General features: G+C 46.4%; 1 protein-coding gene across 30 annotated transcripts in view; it reads right to left on the minus strand.

Moving 5' to 3' along the window:
• The window catches only part of LOC311104205 (nuclear factor 1 X-type-like), a 107,625-nt gene that overhangs the window by 5,962 nt on the left and 78,823 nt on the right, over positions 1-22,840 (minus strand). For 5 of the 30 annotated variants that reach the window (XM_084145908.1, XM_084145919.1, XM_084145927.1 and 2 more), the window contains 8 exons: positions 16,902-16,964; positions 15,411-15,485; positions 15,117-15,237; positions 14,008-14,138; positions 10,966-11,040; positions 7,035-7,163; positions 4,225-4,400; positions 1,579-1,670 (listed from right to left, as the gene is read on the minus strand). In XM_084145908.1, the coding sequence (XP_084002034.1) occupies positions 1,599-1,670; positions 4,225-4,400; positions 7,035-7,163; positions 10,966-11,040; positions 14,008-14,138; positions 15,117-15,237; positions 15,411-15,485; positions 16,902-16,964 (842 nt within the window). In that variant the 3' untranslated portion in view covers positions 1,579-1,598. Of the gene's footprint in view, positions 1-1,578; positions 1,671-3,164; positions 3,313-4,212; positions 4,401-7,034; positions 7,164-10,965; positions 11,041-14,007; positions 14,139-14,744; positions 14,781-15,116; positions 15,238-15,410; positions 15,486-16,901; positions 16,965-22,840 lie in introns of all 30 variants that reach the window. The other 25 variants (XM_084145911.1, XM_084145912.1, XM_084145916.1 and 22 more) reach the window with 9 other exon arrangements.

The raw sequence follows: 22,840 nt of genomic DNA on the forward strand, positions 1-22,840 counted from the left end.
CCTCTTTTCTAACCCACCCCTTCCTCCCCCCAGCATCCCCTCTCAAGTTCAAGTGGCTATGACATCATGTCTGGTTGCTGCAGGCAACCAGACAGTCGGGACGTGACTTCTATGAGGAGGGCTGTGCTGAAACTCTCCCTCTCTTTCACTATTTTTCTCCCTCTCGCTCGTTCTCCTGTTTCCTCTCTCCTCTGGCCGTAGAATCCCCTTGCTGCCACCAGAGGACACTTGGAGACCACATATCTCTGCCCTGGGAGGGATAGATCTATACAGGCCCTGCAGTCACAGCAAACAGACTTTTCACAAGGCCTTTGCACATTATTAATGTGTTGATAGAGCATTATGCTAACAATGTCATTACTGAGCTACATATGCAACCAATTAAAACTCCCTATAAAATTTCATTTATCCAGTGTAAACTAAAACCATACTGTAAATACAATATACTCAATAGCACAGAGCACTGGAGGGCTACACAGGAAGTGTGTGTGTGTGCGTGTATGTGTATCTGAATAGTTCTGAGTTTGTTCAGAAAGAGAGGGTAAAGAAGGGCCAAAATAGCGTAGAGTTGGCACGGTGGTGTAAGGTGAGCCTCATGAGCGGGGTGGGTTAGTCAAACAGGGCATGTTACGAAGCTGGAGAGAGAGAGGCAAGACAAAAGTAAGAGTGAAGAAGAGGGGCAAAGTAAGAGTGAAGAAGAGGGGTGGTAGGAGGGAGAGAGAGAGTGAGCTGAGGAAGAGCATAGAGGGAGTGAAGCGAGGGAGTGTAGGGAGGGAGGGTGAGAGCAGCAGCAGGGGGCTTCAGATGGTTTCCATGTGGTGGGGAGGAGTGTGGAGCAGAGCTGGCTCGGGGCGGGTGTGGTTGGACACTAATGAGAAAAGTGCAGTGGGTAATGGAGGAGGCATATGAGCGAGAACCAGTGCGGTGGAGAGAGGGAGAGAGAGCCCGCTGCCTGAGGGGTAGGCTCCAGATGGGCCAAATAAACAGTGAGAGGGCAGTTTAACACACACGGTAAACCACACACACGGTAAACCATACACACAAAAACACACATTCACAACAAATCATGGGATGAGGAGAGGGGAGAGGAAATACACCAGTAAGATTTAGGGAGTAGTTAGGCAGTTTGGGAATAAGAAATATTTTGGCTTGTATCCATTCACCTAAGTAAGTTTCCTGAGTTGGGCCGATAATCTCAATGAAAACAGACAGGTTTCCTACACACAAAAAATACACGTACGCACACCACACATGAAAACACGCACGAAAGCACATACTCACACACCGTGGAGAGCAGCAGAAAGCGCTAATGTGCTAATGTAGTAGTTTGGTAGTGTTGGTACTAGTGCTGATGAGAGTGACCTGCTTTACAAGTAAGGCCTTGATTCAATCCATAGCGCTGAAGAGCTGTGCTACAGCGCGATAGAAATGTAAAGGCAATGTTCCCACGTTAGCGGAGACTGCAGTCATGGTAAACGCTGCATACATCGATTCAATCGGAATTACCTTTCACTTTCAATCGCGAACTTCAGCGATACAGATTGAATCGAGCCCTAAAGCTGTGTGCTAGGGGCTCACCTGTGTCTGCTGCGGGATGTTCAAAAAGTTGTTGTCCCGTGATCCGATGCTGACAAACCTGTTGGGAGCTGTGGCCCCTGACGTGGAGTAAGCTGCAGACAAAGACACAGAAAGAAGGGATGGTCAAACCATTTCAGCACAAACCACAGCCTGTGTTCAATAAAAAAAATTAACAGAGCATTGTACTTAAGTTTCATAACAATTTCAGAAAATACTGCTTTAAGCTCTCAAGCTGACATCACACATAGAATTGTTACTGTAAGTCCCCCTAAGCATCATAGAGTAGGGCTACTGAACTGAGCTGGACATCTCCAAACCATAACTCTGTTCCCATTGGGGTTAAAGGTTGAAGCAAATTTAGGGCAGTTTGAGGTCAATATGGACTCCAACACAAAGGTAGTTATTACAAACCCTTCTAACGTGAGGAATCTGATAGTGGAAAGTTACTGTAGTGTGTGTGTAGTGTGTGTAAGTCTGTATTATTTAGCAGCATGGAGTAGAACCCTTTCCACAAAGGACATGGAACCCAAAAGAGTTCTACCTGGAACCAAAAAGGGTTCTCCTATGGGGATAGCCGCAGAACCCTTTTGGAACCCTTTTATCTAAGATTGTATATGTCCTCATGTTTGAGAATCAGTAACATAGATAAAATACATAAAAGACTGAGACACTGATTGGGGGGGTTGAAAAAATTCATAAAACAAAACAAAAAATCGGAAATATAAAAAACAGAAGAATAAAATTTTAAAAAGTGCTCCGTCCAGTGCCCCTCCTGTCATAGGTGAGAAACATTCCCTTTTGGCAGACACTCCCCATAGCTAGACACACCCTTCTACTGGACACACCCCTTCAGTCTAAAACTGCACATACATAAGCAGAACTCCATATCTGACCTTCAAAGCAACAACACCACCAACTCAGTAAAAAAATGTAATAAATCAATTCAACAAAAAAATCGAATATAACTCCAAATATTATTTTCATGTTTGGATATTTTTATGGGGAAATGGCAGAATAACTGGAGCATGATGTTTTGGAGTCCACATAAACTGCCCTAAATATGTGCCATTAGTAAAAAATATGTGATTTAGAGAGAGCAATTGACGAAAAGGAAATGGATCCAACTCTATTTCTATTTTAGACTACTTCCGATCTCAAATGACATCTCGGGGGCTGGCCACATGAGTTAAATAAAACATATAAACGGAGGAAAACCAGGATGTCACTCTGCTGCGTCAACATCTGTGAGCACAGAGGCACAGGGGTATGGAGAAAGGGGTAGTGTCATTCAAGGAAGGGCTCAGGATGGGCCTTCTGAGAGAAAGGGGATGGGCCTAATATAGAGCCCTGGAGGACACCACAGAAGGGTCATCAGAGGAGAATGGTGACAGGCTTCTGTCATAACTCTAGGGTCTGTATGATCCCAGACTGTGAAGGAGGTGAGAGGTGAACTGGCTGTTGGGGGGGAGGGCAGAGGATGGATGGCCAAGGCCCTAAGATACAGAGGAGGAGGGGCAGCTCCAGTAAAAAAAAATGTTTGGGGTGGTTTTGGTTTTGGTTCTGATTTGGTCTGTGGGGTCACTTACACGGAGATGTGGGCGAGGTCAGTCCGCCGTCGGGAGGCGTGCTGCTGGATTTAGAGTCGGACATGGGGAGGGGCACTGGGCGGGCCACTGGGGGAGGTGGAGGCAGCAAGAAGGAGCCCGGCATTTTGCTCTGGCCGCTCCCGTTTGGCTGCGGACAACACAAACAGGGTCAGGAGGGCGACATGTGACAACCCGCACACGGCATGACAGGACGCAGCTCCAGAGACCAGGTCAAAAAAATATCCATGATGGGTGGTGGGAGAGGTGGGGGTGTTGGAAACAACAGCCAAACGAATGATGTATGTGCATTGCGTCATTTATGGAGGTGTAAAAAATAATAATCACCACAAGGGTTGATAGGGGATTTGGAGCGGAGGGGAGTTCTGGGGTGGTCCGTGGTGAAGGGGTGAGTGGGAGGGGGGTGAGAGCACAATTGGTGGTGGGGTTTGTCCATAACATGGCAACAAATCAAAACATGGGAAAAATACTCTACTAAGAAAACACAACACCAACAACACGCGAAATAATCATTACAATAAAAACGGAAGACAAAACATGTATGCTCAATTGAAATGTGCTGTGATTGTAGGCTTTCGTGCTGATGATTACATAATCTGAGGGGGTGGGCGGAGCAAAAGAAAAAAGGGAACCTTAGGGTCTGGAAGAGCACAGGACAAAAAACAAGGAAAAAAGATTAAGTACAGAAAACCCTGGACCAACAGGAAATTGTCAATAGTAGTATTTTGCTTTCTCTCCTCACTGGTGCAACAGTTTGGCAATTGGCTGAAGTTAATTTTGTAAACTCAGATGGACTTTTTTTTCTTCACAAAGTCAACCCTGTTTCCTTACCTTGCAAACACAGTACATGTCTATAGAGTGTTAATAATCACCACTTCATTTAGTCATGCTTGTGTCATTTGTATGGCCACACATTAGATGTTCGTGAATTCTATTCTTACTGCCTTCATTGGTCTTTTGTTGTGCCCATGTGTGATTACATTAGTGTACAAGTGGTTGGTATCACTCAGCCACTGAACTCTCCTCTTACATCAAACCTTACCTGGCCTCCAGACTGTCCCGAGCCATCAGCGCAGACAAACTGCACAAATTCCTTCAGGGGGTCCTGTCCAGGATGGTGGTGGTAGCGGATGGTGGGGTGGGTGAAGTACGGGCTGGACTGCTGGATGATGGAGGGGGAGGGGAAGTGCAGGGCAGAGGCTGAGGCACGGGGGCTCCCTGAGAAGAGACATACGTTAGTTAGATAGATGAAAGGAGGGAGAGTGAGTGAAAGAGAAATAGAGATAAACAGCGAGACATGCAGTTCAGCAGTGAGCACTTACAAGGGCTTTTAGTGTAACAGTCAACGGTGGCCACATCTTAAGACCCAGGGACAGGTACATTGAGTGACATCAGTCCAAATAAGAGTTTCATTTCATCAAATCATGATAGATTAAGGGTGAAAATGTATTACAAGAAAGAATGAGGCTTTACAGGAAATGCTTATTTCACTGTATGAACAGTATGGGCATTGGCCATAATATTTTATAAATCACTCCATTAAATCTGTACTGTTTTCATGAGGCAACTCCACACATTCCACACACCCATACACATAAACAAGCACACAAACACAATGGTCTACATTACAAAAGCAGTCCCCAAACCACACAAAAAAGAAAAAGCACAAACAGATTATTGAGCACTGTCTTAAATTAGAACGTCTTAATGCCTGTGCGTCTGTGTGCTGTTTTGTGGGTGTGATTCACAGGCGCCACAACAATTTGGCATTCAAATAGGCAAGCTGCTTTCCAACGATCCTCTATGACAAGACTAATCTTTACGTTCACACTGTACGTGTGAGTTTATGTGCATGTGTTAGTGGTCTACACTTGCATGATTTCTATTTGGTTGTGTGCAGGTGTGGGGGTTTAAATGTCTGGGTGTTGCTGCGTCTGTAAGGGAATACAAAAGCTCTCTTTTGTGCCTGCATGAGAGGGTGAGAAAGTATCTCGCTTTAAGTCACCCAGCCGAGCTGAATATGGAGACTGAGGTGTGAGCGAACGTTTGAATCGGACACAAAGCCCTCTCTGTCAGATGTATATCCATTACTAAATCTCCTTGATTTGTATTAGCGGGGCGCACCCCTCCCTCTTTCTTCTGGTGTGCCAGTCTACCCCCTTTAGTGTTGCCCCACCCAGCAGGGCCTCCAGCTGCCCACATGAGGCTGCCAACTCCAGTGTGTTACCCCCAGACAGGGCCCTGTGCCCCCCAGCCAAGCAGTACCTCGCTCCCTGCCAGGCTCCATGCTACCCCGGTGGAGCCGTCTCCCTGCTCCTTTAGTCCCCCTTAATCCCATTAGAGACTGGGCTAGGGCCAATATCTCTGGGGGCGGGGGGGGGGGGGGACCACTATACCCCAAACCCCCCCACCCCCATACCCCCTGGATCTACCACACAAAACAACAACAACAACAACAACAATGCAGTAAACACTTTCACACAGGCATGGGAATGACATACATAACTAGTTTGTTGAAGAGACAAAATACAGTGCTCCATTCAGTTGAGTATTGTCAAGGGAGCGTTGCCGAACTGCTCCAGAGGCAGAGTACACTCTTCGGAAAAAAGGTGCTATCTAGAACCTAAAGGGTTCTTCGGCTGTCCCCATAGGATAAACCTTTGAAGAACCCTTTTGGGTTCCATGTAGGACCCTTTCCACAGAGGGTTCTACGTGGAACCAAAAAGGGTTCTCTCTGGAACCAAAAAGGGTTATCCTATGGGTACAGCTGAAGAACCCTTTTGGAACCCTTTTTTCTAAGAGTGTAGGAGGCAATCTCAGCATCTCTGAGGTAGATGTCATTCCACGGTGGTCAACCTCACTGCTTCTGATCAATTTAGGAACTTTTAGCTTTGAGTTGGGAGTTCAGATGAGTTGAGATGCTCATCATCTATGGTGAACTGTTCACAGAAACCCTTCACAATGACTTGCTTTGAGCTCTTAAGAAATGACTTCAGAACTGCTGGTTTATAGTGATGATACGATTGAGAATGCAAATGTCCCAGTTACAGCCCTGTGGCAACTGTTGATATCTGATTTTATCATGAGATCCTTGTCTACGCCCCCAGGGGGTTGAAATAACCACTGGCTCACACAATGACTCTGTTCCACTGCCAGACACAATAACAGTAAGCTCTTCACACACTCCCTAGGTTCCCCTACCATAGGCGTCTCAGTCAGAGAGAGAGAGAGAGAGAGAGAGAAGAAAGAGAGGAGAAGAGAGAGATAGATTATTATAATAATTGTTGGTGAACAGCATAAGTATAAAGCATTTTAAGGGAAGATTTCAAGACATTATCAGCCGTGAGCCAGGAGAAATACTCAGTACAAGAACAAATGTCTGTTCTAAAAATACAGTACTCATGAGAATGTAGGGCTGTACACCAAGTTTCAGGCTCTGTATAATAACGTTCTGAAGCCAATAAACCATGTGCCCTTCAAGAACTAACTACATGTGCCGGTTTAAAGACCATAGTCATGGGTCGGGGCAGTGTGGCTCGGGAGGTGGTGATCAGAGAAATGGAGGTATAGAATGGAGGCTCTTCACCCAGTCACCCAAGCACTCAACCACAGACTGACAGAGACTGATCTCTTTACAGGGAATAGGAAGGAACAACTGTATGTTATACTCTAGCTTATATTCTGTGCCTCAGGCTTCTTTAAAAAACATAGCTCTACTACCGTTGTCCCTCACAGGGTGGGACAGCAGAGCCTTCCCCTATGGACACCACTCACTGCCACCCCTCCACTGGGTCTGGGTCAGGGGATGGGGGATGGGCAGGGGGGTTGGGGGGGCTGTCAGGGGGGTCTCACCTGGTCTCACTCCCGCCAGCATTGGCAGCGGGTGGTGGGTGAACGCCATGCGAGGCGACCTCGTCTGCTGCGACAGGGCGCTGAAATCGAATTTCCCCGGCTTCTTAAGAGAACCAGGCGAGGAGAGTCCTGGCAAAAATGGGATCAACAAAATGGCAGAACAGAGACGTGGGTTTAATGAACAGGCTGGTGGCTATTTGCTCTATCAAATCAATTTAACTGTAGACTTAAATTTAGACTTAAGATTTATACTTAGACTTATTTTTAGAATCTTTGATGGATTTTATAATTGTGATCTACTGAAATCAATGGATCGATTGATTACACTGATGGATCAACCTCTCTCTCTCCATATCTCTGTTTGTGTACGGTCTCTGTGCTGTAGCATGTCTATCAGACCCAGGGTAGAGTAAAGTGGGGGTCCAGGGGGAGGGAGTTGTTTTGAAGCAGCGCAGGGTGGAGTGGGGGGTGAGGAGGAAGGTGATGGGGGTGAGGAGGGGGTCCGGGGGGCTTGGGGCACAGTGTCAGAGGGGAGGGAGAGCTGGGAAATGCAATGGCATTATAATTGCTGCCACCATTGGAGAATATGAGCGACAGACATGATTCTGATCACTGGTATTCTACTGTGCCTCGCTATGGGAACTGGTCCTCTGCGTGGAGTCCATGAGCAAGCTTCCAATTCCCAACCTCGCCATTGGTAGTGCTGGTCTCAGGGTATAGGAGGACAATGAAAATCAAATAAAAAACCACAACATCCCACCACCAATCCCACACCAGCAGTGATCTCAGCACCCAGCATCCCTATAGACAGCAGGACCTCCAGCTGTATGACAACACTGTGAATACATCCTCCCTCCCACACACCCTACAGCCTGCACTTGTTAACATGCCTGTTGACAAGGAGTGTGATTTTGGACTGCTTCAAAACTAGGCCAGAATGTGTGTAGCTATATTCAGATATACTGTAGCTGCAGCCTGCCAACAGATATATCAATATGTCCTTTAATTTACTGGCCTACTGCTTGTAAGTCATTCTGTCAGTTGTATGTAACTCTGGGCTGGTGGGAGGGAGGCTCGGCTGCATTGTGTTAATGCATCTCCCTCAGATATGGTAGATACAGAACACACACACACACAAGCTGTTCAGTCAGGGTGGCAAGCAGACGGCCCAACGCCAATGAAGGATGGATGGAAAAGGGGAGAGAGAGTGAGAGAAAGTAAGGGAGTGGAAGAGTGACGGCATAGCCTGCACATATATTTAACAACATATCAATGTGTCCTCCTACTTCTATAAATGTCAGTTGAGGCTTCAGGACTCTATGAACTATTCCCCAGTTTGGTAAAAACAGGCACACTAAGTATAGGCCAGCCTTACCAACTGGCCCAGAAACATGGCCAAGTGTGTAAGAGCTACAGAGTAAAGAGACTGTTTTATGATCAAGGCCTCATGAGGCAGGGTTTGAGGGAAATTATTTTTATGTATGGTAATCGGAACAGGCAATTTAGAATTTTAGGGTTTGTGACCATTGCCAAGTGGTGTGTTTGACCTCAGGGAGCCACAATATCTAAAGAATGAAATTAAGTCTTGGAGAGAATAATTATAAAAATAAAAATACTTTTGCACTCAAACACACACATGCATGTCCTGAGTCACAAACATATACTGCAGTTTGTGACATTATGTGCATACATACTCATACACACACACACAAAATTATATTTAACAAATTCACAAACAGAAAAACAACCCTGACTAGCAAGAAGTCCCATAAACGACTAAACGACACATATTCACTCAAATAAAACAAACACATCAAATAAAAGGGGGATCATTTCAGTACAGCCCTGGGAGAAGCTGAAATAGCTTTTACAAGCTGAGCATATAAACTCTAACGGGGCAGCCGTTCAGAAAGACGTTTTTGAAGTGTTACTTCGGGAAACAACAATTACCCATAATGCTTCTGACTGCAGCGTTGCAGCTGGGCCTGCATGGGCATTGCTCAGTATAGAAATGGGTAGGCGGGCACGTATGTTCTGCTAGGCAGGAATGTGTGACACCAAGTGGGAGTGGGGAGTGTGATGATCCATTTGGTGGCATGGTATTAATGATGATAAAAACACAGCATGGCACTCTGGTACACTCCATTAACACTTTTTACTTGAAGAGGATTGGAACATTAAAATAGAAATGTGCCTCACCCAGTGAACCCCTACTGGCTATATGAGACAAATGTTCAGGGTGGACATACAGAATATAACCACCAAGGCTAAAGAGGGATTGGGCACTCTGTGATAGGTTTTGTGTGTGTGTGTGTGTCTGTGTGTGTGTCTGTGCGTGTGTGTGTGTGTCTGTGTGTCTGTATGTTTGCTTGCGCCCGTTTGTATGCGTGAGCGAGTGCGGTCGATTGTTCTGCGTTAATTCTCTGTCCAACTCCTGGCACATGGCTTTGGCAGACTGGCAGCCAATCAACTGCTCCCATGACCCTCCAGTCTCGCCACGCTAACAAGCTGGCTGCCACACAAACCCCTAACTGTCAGAGGACCATGCCCCCACCCCCCACCCTCCCCACAACCAGGAAGAAGAACACAGACATACAGACATATATACATAGCGCTCACTCTCATCAACACACATACACATAATCAAAAACACAATGTTCCCTACCACAATTATCTCCTCAGCAAGCTATCTCAGACCAATACGTTGACTACAGTACAGTGATGGGCTGAGCATGAAATTAAGTGAGAGAGGAGAGGGAAACAACCAATGAAAATGCATAGAGGCGTATCAATGTCCCCTCAGCAGGCACCGGAGACAGCAGAGCAGGAGACAGCAAAAGTAATGATGAATTACATGATCACCTCATATGCCTCAGAGCCTTCCATTCAGGTAGTGAATCACCTTTGGAGGGGAGCTGAGGCCCTCTCCCCATCCTCCTCCTCCCCCTACACCACCAACACCACCACCATCACCAGAACAGATGTCTGCTGTAACCCAGTAGCTCCCATTGCTGTAGACACATGGAGGCACCATCTGGACCGGAACGCTGCTACTCTCCAGATTGGGAGTGTGTGTGTGTGTATGTGTGTGTGTTTGCACACGTTTGTGTGTGTATGTGGAATATTTTAGAGACAGACGGTGCCTTGTGCCTTGACAGCACACCTGAGTGCATTTAGTCTTGTTTGTTTGTGTTGTATTCCTCTTCCTGTCCTGTCTGTTGGAGGCGGTGTCCTCTGTTGAGTGAGGCTATGACAGGTGGGAGGGCACAGAACAGCACCACCTCAATAACTGACTGGGTGAAGCATCTCACAGCAACTCAACAGGAGACAGGGCCTCATTCTCTAATCTCTACCCACTCTCACAGGGCTCTACCGCTACAACAAATTGGAGCACTGATGCATGTGTTGCTGACTAAATTACCAAATTACTGCAATTCAAAATTATTTTGCAATATCAATTAAATGAAATTAGAATTTTGAATGAGCGAATGCAAAAAGTGTGCAAAAAAAACATATAAATCAATTAAACATTGAAATCAATTAAACAAATTAACAATAGGTTACAGTTTCCTGGCAGCCTGAATCGGAAAAGATAAAAGCCTAATCAAGCCCTCCACCTTGAGCAAGTGGACACAGTGTTTGAGAGGTAGTAATAGACTTGGTGAAGCTACTGGGTTACCAAAAGGCTTTGGTGATTCCACAAACCACAACAGATATCTGGGAAAGAAACAAGAACAACCCAACAGCAGGGATGGAGAGAGGGATGGAGAGAGGGATGGAGAGAGGGATGGAGAGAACACTCTCGCTAGGAAGTGTGGAAAAATAGACAAGCAGAGAGACAGAGAGAGGCATACAGTACAAGTTGAGGGTGGCATGAGTTAAGGTACAGTATAGATTATAATACGTATATACAAGTGCAATGTTTTCTAACCATGGTAAGGAAACTGCACGCCATCGTTTTCATGCTTTATCTTCCTCTCTTGCACACTGGCCAAATGGTGCTGCACTGGAAGTCCAAACAGGAGAGAAGGGCACAGTTAACAATGGAGGAGGGGGAATTAGCAGTGTGGAACGTTAACCACAATCCACTCAGTTGAAGACATGAGAGCTAAGTACAGTATGACTGACATGTAATGAAATAAGAACAGTGGCACAATTATAACTATTATGTTGTTATAATGTGTTTGTAAATGAACGGTGTTCATATAGAGGCCACATTAAATCAGACACATTTTACAAATACATTCACTGCTCTCCCTCCACTTTTCCCATAGGCCACCAATAGAATAGGAGGCTTCTGTGAGGGCTGGGGGTGGAAAGGGATGCATAAATGAATGTAATCAATAGGGAACATGACATCAATTCATGAACATGATCTATTATAGAATTGAATTGATAATTGAGAGACGATATTAACTATACTATAGGGAACATTAATCAGGTTGAATATGAGGTGAGAGATACAGGTACATGGGAGGGAGTGGTGATGCTGTGCTGTAATGCTGAACACACAACACATAGGCGTTGGAGGGTAAAACCATAAGGGGACAATGAGGTTTTGAGAGTCTATGGGAGTCTGTGTAGTCACAAAATACGCCGAAAGCTATCCAGATTATATCTTTAATGCAAAGCTTTTCATAGAGGCTTAAATCAAGTCTGTCAGCAGGCTCTGTGACTCACATACAGTGCATTCGGAAAGTATTCAGACCCTTTATTTTTTCCACATTTTGTTACATTACAGCCTTATTCTAAAATGGATTAAATAACAATTTTCCTCATCAATCTACACACAATACCCCATAAACACAAAGCGAAAACAGATTTTTTTGAAATTTTAGCAAATTTATTCAAAATAAAAACAGAACTATTCAGACCTTTGCTATGAGACTCGCAATTGAGCTCAGGTTTCCATTGATCATCCTTGAGATCTTTCTACAACTTGATTGGAGTCCACCTGTGGTAAATTCAATTGATTGGACATGATTTGGAAAGGCACACCTGTCTATATAAGGTCCCACAGGTGACAGTGGAAGTCAGAGCAAAAACCAAGCCATGAGGTCAAAGGAAATGTCCGTAGAGCTCCGAGACAGGATTGTGTCGAGGCACCGATCTGGGGAAGGGTACAAAAAAATTCTGCAGCATTGAATGTCCCCAAGAACACAGTGGCCTCCATCATTCTTAAATGGAAGAAGTTTGGAACTACCAAGACTTCCTAGAGCTGGCCTCCCGGCCAAACTGAGCAATCAGGGGAGAAGGGCCTTGTCAGGTAGGTGACCAAGAACCCGATGGTCACTCTGATAGAGCTCCAGAGTTCCTCTGTGGAGATTGGAGAACCTTCCAGAAGGACAACCATCTCTGCAGCACTCCACCAATCAGGCCTTTATGATAGAGTGGCCAGACGGAAGCCACTTCTCAGTAAAAGGCACATGACAGAGTTTGCCAAAAGGCACCTAAAGGACTCTCAGACCATGAGAAACAAGATTCTCTGGTCTGATGAAACCAAGATTGCTCTTTGGCCTGAATGCCATGCGTCACGTCTGGAAGAAACCAGGAACCGCTCATCACCTGGCGAATACCGTCCCTACGGTGAAGCATGGTAGTGGCAGCATCATGCTGTGAGGATGTTTTTCAGCGGCAGGGACTGGGAGACTAGTCAGGATCGAGGGAAAGATAAACGGTGCAAAGTACAGATCCTTGATGAAAACCTGCTCCAGAGTGCTCAGGACCTCAAACCGGGGCGAAGGTTCACCTTCCAACAGGACAACGACCCTAAGCACACAGCCAGGACAACGCAGGCGTGGCTTGGGGACAAGTCTCTGAATGTCCTTGAGTGGCCCAGCCAGAGCCCGGACTTGAACCCAATCGAACATCTCTGGAGAGACCTGAAAATAGCTGTGCAGCGACGCTCCCCATCTAACCTGACAGAGCTTGAGAGGATCTGCAGAGAAGAATGGGAGAAACTCCCCAAATACAGGTGTGCCAAGCTTGTAGCATCATACCCAAGAAGACACGAGGCTGTTATTGCTGCCAAAGCTGCTTCAACAAAGTACTGAGTAAAGGGTCTGAATATTTATAAATGTAAAAAAATGTCTAAAAACCTATTTTTGCTTTGTCATTATGGGGTATTGTGTGTAGATTGATGAGATAAAAAATGTTTTACTCCATTTTAGAATAAGGCTGTAACGTAACAAAATGTGGAAAAAGTCAAGGGGTCTGAATACTTTCCGAATGCACAGTATCACATCACACACGCATCACCCAGTCAAAGAACCTCTAACAACAGAACGTGACGTCCACTGGAGGCCTTTTGCTTCTTGCTAGGCCATCATTGTAAATAACAATTTGTTCTTAATTGACTTGCCTGGTTAAATAAAATTAATAAATACAATCTAGGAGCCTGAATCTAATACTTTTTTCACTGAGCACAGAGCCGAGCAGCAGGCACACGCACTAGCATACTACTACTGCAGAGCGCACTGAAAGTATTTAGAAAATGTGTAAACACAGGCCTACTGAATAATCAGTTATTGTAATCCCTACTCTCCCCTTTAGACTGCAGTATGAGTTCAGGCTTATAATAATAATAATATGCCATTTAGCAGACGCTTTATCCAAAGCGACTTACGGTCATGCGTGCATAATTTGTTTTTTGTGTGTGTATGGGTGGTCCCGGGGATCGAACCCACTACCTTGGCGTTACAAGCGCCATGCTCTACCAGCTGAGCTACAGAGGACCACAGGCTTGGCATGCAGATTCTCCTCTAGGGGTCTGGTCAGGTAAGGGAGGTGACAGTGCAGAGCTACAGAGCAGGTGGATGGGAGGAGGGGGAGAGGGAGGGAAGGAGAGGAGTGAGGGTAGAGGGAGGAAAACAGGTCCGACAGACAGTAGGGGGATACAGTCCCAGAAAGCACAGCAGGGGGTGTGAGATGGGGGGGGGGGGGGGGGGGGGGGGGGGTTATGGGGGTATCTAACCTGCGTCCACATCGTTGGGCCAGCCACTGGACTGGGAGCTGCTGCCGGCCGCAGGGGAGCGGCCCGAGTAGAAGACATCGTCCACCGGGCTCTCCATCTCACTGTCATCAATGGACTTGCGCTTGTTGGAGCTGGAGAGAGGGGGAGAGAAAGGGACTTAATGTGTGTGGAGGCAGGAATATTGTTTACTTGGGAGACAAAGTACAGGAGCTGAGAGACAGATAAGTACGGCTAGTGGCTTTACTCAACATGCTTTATCTGAACATGGCCATGTTTGATACAGTCCCTCAGATTAGATAGTGTACCTAGACCAGGGGTAGGCAACCCTGGTCCTGGAGTGCTGCAGGCACTTTATGTTTTTGATTTAACCAACATGTAAGACCAGGTGTGTTGAATTTAGTAAATCATTGAATTAATCAATTAGCTAAGTTGGTCAGGTGTGGTGCCTAGTTGGAACAAAATCCTGCAGTACCTGTGGCACTCCAGGAACAGGGTTGCCTACCCCTGGCCTAGACGAAAGTATTGTAGAGAGTAAGTGTGTGTACAGTGAGTGAGAGTGTTCCTTGGATTCAAGTCCATACGAGACCTGTAAAAACATGGGTCCTTAAATGCACAATGTTTCATAAGTGGATCCAAATAAAGAATTGTATGTGTGTCTGGCTGTCCGTCTGGCTGAGTCTGAATGTGTCTATATTAAAGTAGTGTCAGGGGAAATATAGTGGAGTGAATATAACTACCTCCGTGGGAGACTTGCATAAAGCTCCATTTCAGTCCTACAGCGTGAGAGAGAGAGAAACAGTGAGAGAGAGAGAGATAGAAGAAGAGAGATAGAAGGAGAGAGGAGATAGAAGGAGAGAGAGAGTGAGTGAATGAAGAAAGGGAAAAAAGAGACAGAAAAAACACAAACAGACAGTTTGACGGATAGATGGAAAAAACAACAGACGAAGAAAGTTTTACAGAGGAGAGAGAGGGCAAGGAGAAGAAGAAAGGTCCCATCACCCAATCAGAGTGAGGAAAGCATTCACAAAGGTTAGACAGCATAGACTGAAGCGTACAGAAGCTAGTATTAGTAGGCTACAAACAATCTGGTAATGTGTGTGTGTGTGTACCTGGTGGAGGGGGTGGAGGTGATGGAGCGACGTCCCAGGGCCACCTGGTTGATGTTGTAGTAGCCAGGACTCTCCAGGTCGGCCAGGGAGAAGTTGGGGCCGGACGCTGTGGCCACTGGAGCTGAGGGACACACACAGATACACACAACTCTTACACAACTCACGGAAACTAAGGTTCTTTAAACAGAGAGTATAGTAGGAAAATGCATGTGAGAACCTTGAGGTTTGTGTGTACTGGTGAGTGTGTAGTGAGAGTGGCAGTGAGAGTAACAGAGAGGAGAGGCAGTGACTCACTCTGTGACACTCGGACCAGCTCGGCCACGTTCCAGACCCCTGAAGTCACAAAGCAGTCCTGGAAACTCAAGTGCCCTGGAAAGACAGAGACGAGAGAGATGAGGATGATGAGAAGACACTAGGACACACACACACACACACACACACACACACACACACACACACACGCGCGCTCACAAAGAGGGAGCTGAAAAACCCAGGCATAGAAAAACCAGATAAACCACAGTGGAAGGCACTAGCATGTGTTTTCTATAAGATAGGAAATGGCTTTGGTTGGACGAATCACACACTTATCAAAAGCCCTATGGACAGGTACTCACGTCATGACTGCTTCAAGTCAAGCCTGTCAAAATGCTGTCCAGCAGGAGGCCTTAATGTGCTCCACAGATTATGCCCTATAGAAGTTGTTATACAGTATGTTCCCCTGTATACACACCATGCACACACACTGTTTACATGGTATCCAGTGGGCATCCAGTGTGCTAGAGCTTCTTGCAACGTGTATGATGTCATTACTGCTATAGATTTTGGATTGTATTTGTGTATTTAAGCTTTCCAAGGGCTCTAGTGTATATTGTGTGTACAGGTCCTGGCAGTGGGATGTGTATAGAGTGACCAAGGCTCTCTATCTAAGGCAATAGTGTAGTGTTTCTTAATCTTGCTCCTGGGGACCCAAAAGGGGGGCACATTTTGACCTAGCACTACACACCTGATTCCACTAACCAACTCATCATCTAACCTTTGGTTAGTGGAATCAGGTGTGTAGTGCTAGGGCTAAATGTGCCCCCCTTTGGGTCCCCAGGAGCAGGATTAAGAAACACTACTGTAGTGTGTAGTGTAGATCGTATAATGTCCACTCAGTCTATAGGTCCCTGGCCAGGTGTATAGGAATGTGTATACACTCTTAGAAAAAAAGGTTCCAAAAAGGTTATTTGGCTGTCCCCATTGAACAGGTAGAACCCTTTTTAGTTCCATGTACAGTAGAACCCTCTGTAGAAAGGGTTCTACCTGGAACCAAAAGGGTTCTACCTGCAACCAAAAAGTGTTCTTCAAAGGGTTATCCTATGGGGACAGCCGAAGAACTCTTTAAGGTTCTAGATAGCACCTTTTTTTCTAAGAGTGTAGGACGTCCAGGTTCTCCATGGGTGAGAGGTGCTCTTACTCCACACCCTCTCCTCTCCTCAGCCTGCCTCAGCCTGGGTTAACCACAGCGGGGCCGGCTGTATGAGGTCAGAGCTCCAGTCGGCAGCACGGCCATGTGGTTCCCATCTTCCAATAACGTCAGGGTGATTTTTGAGAGGGGTGCCACACCCACAGCCAGGCCCAGCAACATCAGCTCACCTTACTATAATAAACCCAGGCCCAACTCCACTGGGATACACTATACACTCTATACTGGCCTGTGTGTGTGTGTTTGGGTGTGTGTGAAAGCATTTAAACATGCATCTGCATGTATAAATGACAGTGTGTATGTTCACACTGTGAACTCACCATTGGGTGGTGGCTTGATGTCTGTGTCTCCTTGCTGGTTTGAGCTGTCTGATTGTCCGGATTCTGTAGAAAAGAGAGCGAGAGAGAGAGAGAGAGAGAGAGAGAGAGAGAGAGAGAGAGAGAGAGAGAGAGAGAGAGAGAGAGAGAGATGGTGGAGAAAGGTTAGACAGGAGACAGATGCCTGGACGGTACCCAAGGTGAGGGGGCAGTGGGCGGACGACTGCATAGGAACACTTTGGAAAGTATTTTAAAACCCCTTCTTTCCAGAGGCAGAATTGGGTCTTAGATTAAAGTTTGGCTATTTCCACTCAGGTTGAACATTAGAGTCATGAAATGGCAAATCAAACACCAAATACTTTAATTTCCAGAGCCATTCACAGTAGGGGAATCACTACTAATACTCTCTCCAGAGAGCATCAAGTATAAAAGAGGAATTGTTTTCTGTTCCAGTTTGAGAGATGAGACGGCTGTGTGTTTGTGACACTTCTTGCCCCATTGTATCTCTGGCACTCCTTCCTTTTCTCTTTTTTCTCTCTCTCCCTTACTCCCCCCACTCTCTTCTTCACCATCCCTCTCTCTCAGGCCCAGGGAGCCACAGTGAACATACACACACACAAAGTTACACACACAGGGAGTTCTGTTTGAGAGCAGGCCGTTGGCACAGTGTGGCAGGTGAAGTTCCCATGTAACCCCAGCCTGCAGCCTCTCTCTCCCTCCACACTGATGACTAGTGTAAGCTGAGGAGTGTAAATGTGAAGCCCGGGTCCGCGAGGCGTCATTGGGACTGCGTCTCACTCGGCTCTTTACCTTAACGACTGTGCACAGAGAGGCCTGTGCTAGTTTGGTTTGGCCCCGCTTGGAGCCATTCCTTCTCTGCTGCGTAATGCAACCTTGTAGAGCTTTATGGTTGGATCATATATACCATTCAAGCCAATTACCCCCACAGCACTGTAGAGTTTAAGGCAGAGTGGGCCAAGTTCCCCATTACCCCCACTCCTAGGCCCCTCCCTCCCTCCGCTCCATCTAAGCCCCTCAGCATCCTAATCTTGGGGAGGCTAGTCCTGCGCAACGTGCCAGCAAACTGCCGCACCATTCACCCCACGGCCAAAGACGAGAAAAGCAAAACAAAAGGACAGAATCGCCATATCACTTTGGTCTAAAAGGAGTGTCTTTTTCCCTTTCCCTGAATGGAGTCTCAGTCCCTCTCTCTCTCTTTCGCTCTACTCTCTCTCTGCTTCCCCCTCACTCGCGCTGTCGCTCTGTGGAATCCTGGCAGCCATTTTAGCATTTGGCAGCCATCTTAGCTTTAGCGGTACCAATACATTCCTGCTAGTTGATGGCACACCCCCATGCGCTAGCACACACACTCTCACACAGACACACACAGATTCACTGGTATTAAAGATAAAATATCTACAGAGGACAAACACTGCAAATGGAGTGAAAATAAAACCACCAGGGTGTTTGTCTCTAGTCATTGACTGCCGTGCTGCTGGACCTCAGCAAGCTGCTAAATGAAAAGCTAGACTGGACGACTGCAGCAGAGCCGCACTGACAAATCATCAAGGAAAATAGGAGGAAACATAAGGAAAACATCCAGACAGAGACCATTAATAACTGTCAAGGCACATTCCTGTAAGAGGTAAATAAGGTGAACTAGAGTGCAAGCCAACATTTCAACTGTAGGATGGTGTATATGGGGATAATCTAAGTCTGTTGAGGCCCTTCATTTTGAAAATAATACAACCTAATTTGGGCATCCTCTCACTATGTAAAAACATCTTAATATGCAATTAAACTTGAACCTATATATTACGGACCTTCTTTTCTGACACAGTAAAAAAAGAGGCTGGGTCGTCATGGCAACATTGGGGATACCCCTCCATTCAGGTGGTTAATGAGAGGGTGAGCTGAGCTGAGCTGAGCTGAGCTGTCACACTGACTCTGATAGAACCTGACAGCCCAGATCTGCCTCATTCATTCTCCTCACATACACACCAGCTGTGATCAATACAGCTCTACACCTGCTGGCCACCTGGGGACTACACACCCAATCAGACTGGGGCCAGGGGGTTTTCCTGACTACGTCAACTGGCCAGGAAAAACTCTGGATCCTTGCTATGGCCTATAGTTAAGATCCAGAGTTTTCCCTGTCAGGTCATGTGGTCAGGAAAAACTGGCCCTAAATCAGACCACTGTTAGATCACCAGTGTAATCTAACTGAGGCCCCCTGCTGGTCTGGTGGAGTGTTAACAGCTTCAGTTCAATTCTAATAGCTGCTGTCTACTGTAGCCTACGGTATATGAACCTCCAATCCTACTGCATGGAACATTAGCAGGGCTTGTTTCCTGGTGCTGGATCTGAGTGTGTTGGAGGGCCCAGGGCGCTGGAGAGGAACAAAGGGAGGATGATGAAGGGATGAACATGGGATGAACGGGGAGAGCTCATCAAACAGAGAGGATATACTCTGAGACAATGGAGAGGGTGCCCATTATTAGTGCTGCTGCTCTACAAGCCAACTGGGCTGTGGGGAGAATCACTGCCACCACGCCACCATCCCCAGGGTTACATACACACACACACACACACACACACACACACACACGCCAGCCCTACACTGCTCACCCTTATCTCCAGCACACAGTCGCCCCAAGGCCCCCTGCACACACCCTGGAGAGATAATGCATCACACACACTCTATTAAACAGACATACAGTACATACACATTAACAGACTCACTCCAATCACATTCATACACACAACGTACATTTGTCACTAAGTCTCCTCATCATACAGTAGATATACACTAAGTGTACAAAACATTAGGAGCACCTGCTCTTTCCATGGCTTAGACTGGCAAGGTGAATCCAGGTGAAAGCTATGATCCCTTACTGATGTAATCTATTAAATCCACTTCAATCAGTGTAGATGGGAGGAGACAGGTTAAAGAAGGATATTTAAGCATTGACACATCCATTGTGTATGTGTGCCATTCAGAGGGTGAATGGGCAAGACAAAAGATTGAAGTGACTTTGAGCGGGGTATGACAGTAGGTGCCAGGCACACCGGTTTGAGTTTGTCAAGAACTGCAAAGCTGCTGGGTTTTTCACACTCAACAGTTTTCCATGTGTATCAAGAATGGTCGACCACCCAAAGGACATCCAGCCAACTTGACACAACTGTGGGATGCATTGGAGTCAACATGGGCCAGCATCATTGTGGAGAGCTTTCGACACCTTGTAGAGTCAATGCCCCGACGAATTGAGGCTGTTCTGAGGGCAAAAGGGTGTGCAACTCAATATTAGGAAGGTGTTCCTAATGTTTTGTACACTCAGTGTACTGACACTCTGGCTACAACCCTCTACATACATTTAAAACACTATACCCCATAGACTGCGGCAAATTACTATTACTGAATGTAGGCCTACACACAGAAGTAGAATGAATAGAAAGGGCGTCACCATCAAGTCAATGATGACATATTGGGTGGACTAACGGCCATTGCAAGTGTACCCATAGGAGCAAAGCAGGAAATAAAAGCAGGAAGTGTACCCATCAATCTGTGCTGTGATTTGTTGAATCAGCTCAACTGACATTACAAAAAAGATATACCATTGCATGAGCCACATCAGTTAACATCATTTGAATTACCATTCTACATTACCATGGAATTATTGCATCACAATACAGCCAGCCATTGCGAGTGTACCCATGAGTTTACCAGTCAAATTGCCAGGGTTAGAGGGTTCCAGGACCATTCTATTCATTTCTATGGGCCTACATGCTTTCAGCCCGGACCCAGCATACAGTAGGTGTCATTATTCTACTAATCAAACACACCTGCGATTTGGATGCATCATAAAGACCCACCACAACAATATCTGATAAACACACTCTCACTGAGCTCACTGTGCCAGGTCTAATAGACTCATTTGCCATGCGCATATTCATAAATAAATGAGCTCGCACATACAAATAGGCACTTTTTGCCTATTTACCAGCCGGCTTAGAACATTTGTTTATGCATTACAAACAGCACGTTTTAATCTAATGTGCATTAACTGGAAGGGGATTTCACATAGCACAGTGAAGAATCAACATTGAGTCAAATGGCAGAGATAAAGCCAATGGTTCCACAGTCAAACTTGACGACAGGAGTGTGGATGGCCTCTCAGCAGGCTACTGTGCTCTTCACTTCTCCCTCTCTTCACTTCTATCTCTCTTCACCTCTCTCCCTTTCTCTCCCTCCACCCCTCCTTCTAAAGTACAGTAACAGTCCTGGATTCCATCTCTTTTTCTCTGTATTTATTTATTTTCTCTTCTCTCTGGTTTGTTTCTGACTGCTGTTACTGTCTCTGACTCAGATATTTCTGCTCTCTCTCTCTCTCTCTCTGTCTCTGTCGCTCTCACTCTGTCTCTCTCTGTCTCTCTCTGTCTCTGTCGCTCTGTCTCTGTCTCTCTCTGTCTCTGTCGCTCTCACTCTGTCTCTCTCTGTCTCTGTCTCTCTCTGTCTCTCTGTCTCTCTCTCTCTCTCTGTCTCTCTCTGTCTCTCTCTCTCTCTCTCTCTCTCTCTCTCTCTCTCTCTCTCTCTCTCTCCCTCCCTCCCTCTCTCCCTCTCTCCCTCTCTCCCTCTCTCCCTCCCTCCCTCCCTCCCTCCCTCCCTCCCTCCCCCTCCCTCCCTCCCTCCCTCCCTCCCTCCCTCCCTCCCTCCCTCCCTCCCTCTCTGGGAGGACAGTCCTGGATTAGACTGCCCTCTGCGTCTGTCTGCCACACAGTGGCCCGGTTCAAATGAAAAAATTAACACACACACATGGATATTTATAGCCAGATGGAGGACAGGAAGTAGGTACACATACACACACACAACAGCTGACCAGATGTGGCTCACTGTCATTGTGTGTGTGTTGTGTGTGTGTGTGTGTGTGTGTGTGTGTGTGTGTGTGTGTGTGTGTGTGTGTGTGTGTGTGTGTGTGTGTGGTGACGGCTGGGAATGGCTGATGAATGGTTGGTGTGACATGGCACTGCACAGAGGAGGCATGCAAAGTATAAATATCAACAGTAACGTGCTACTGTCATATGCTGTTGTGAAGTGTAAAGCTAACATGCTAACTACAAGTACGTGCTACAATTAAGGCTGATAATGCTCTCTGTAACAGAGTGCAACAGTGAGCAACAAACTGCAGGCTACAGAACAGACGGCCATGAGTAAATCAGGATAGTACGTCTGAATCTAAACAATCAGCATGCTGGCAAACAGCAGTCTCTCTCTCTATCAACAACTCCTCATCTGAGGCCAGCTCGTGTGTGTGTGTGTGCTTTCCCTGTGGCCGAGGGCCATGCCTGCAGTCAGACTCTCCCACCCCGGGTGTTGTGTCATTTAAGGATAGAGCGCCACGGTTCAGTTCACAGTGAAATGATAGGGTCCTTTTCCTATGCCTGCGAGAGGCCTTTAGACAGACACACCACAGTTCCAATCTCTCCCTCTGTTTCTTTTTCTCTCTCTCTCCCTCTTTCTCCCTCTTTTCCCTCTCGCTCTATGAGCACCATCACACTGGGGTTTTTTCGCGTCCTGGCCCTAACCCTGTCATTGACGGTAAACTGTGTGGGTCGGTGTGGCTCCGTGCCGCATGTGGGAACCCAGCTGTGGTGGACTCATATATCTCAGGCCTGACACGAGAGGAGCAATCCGGCTGGAATTCCTCACACACACACATGCATGCATACACATACTGACAAACACAAATACACACACACACACACACACACACACACACACACACACACACAGCTATGTCTTACTATACTTGTAAGGACTTTTTGGGGACCAACAATTGATTCCCATTCTAAATCCTATTTTCCCTAACCCCTAACCCTAAACCTAACCCTAACCCTAACACTAACCTTAACCTTAACACTAAACCTAACTCCTAACCCTAACC

Source organism: Coregonus lavaretus, assembly GCF_964263955.1.
Source record: "Coregonus lavaretus genome assembly, chromosome: 28".
NCBI lineage: Eukaryota > Metazoa > Chordata > Actinopteri > Salmoniformes > Salmonidae > Coregonus > Coregonus lavaretus.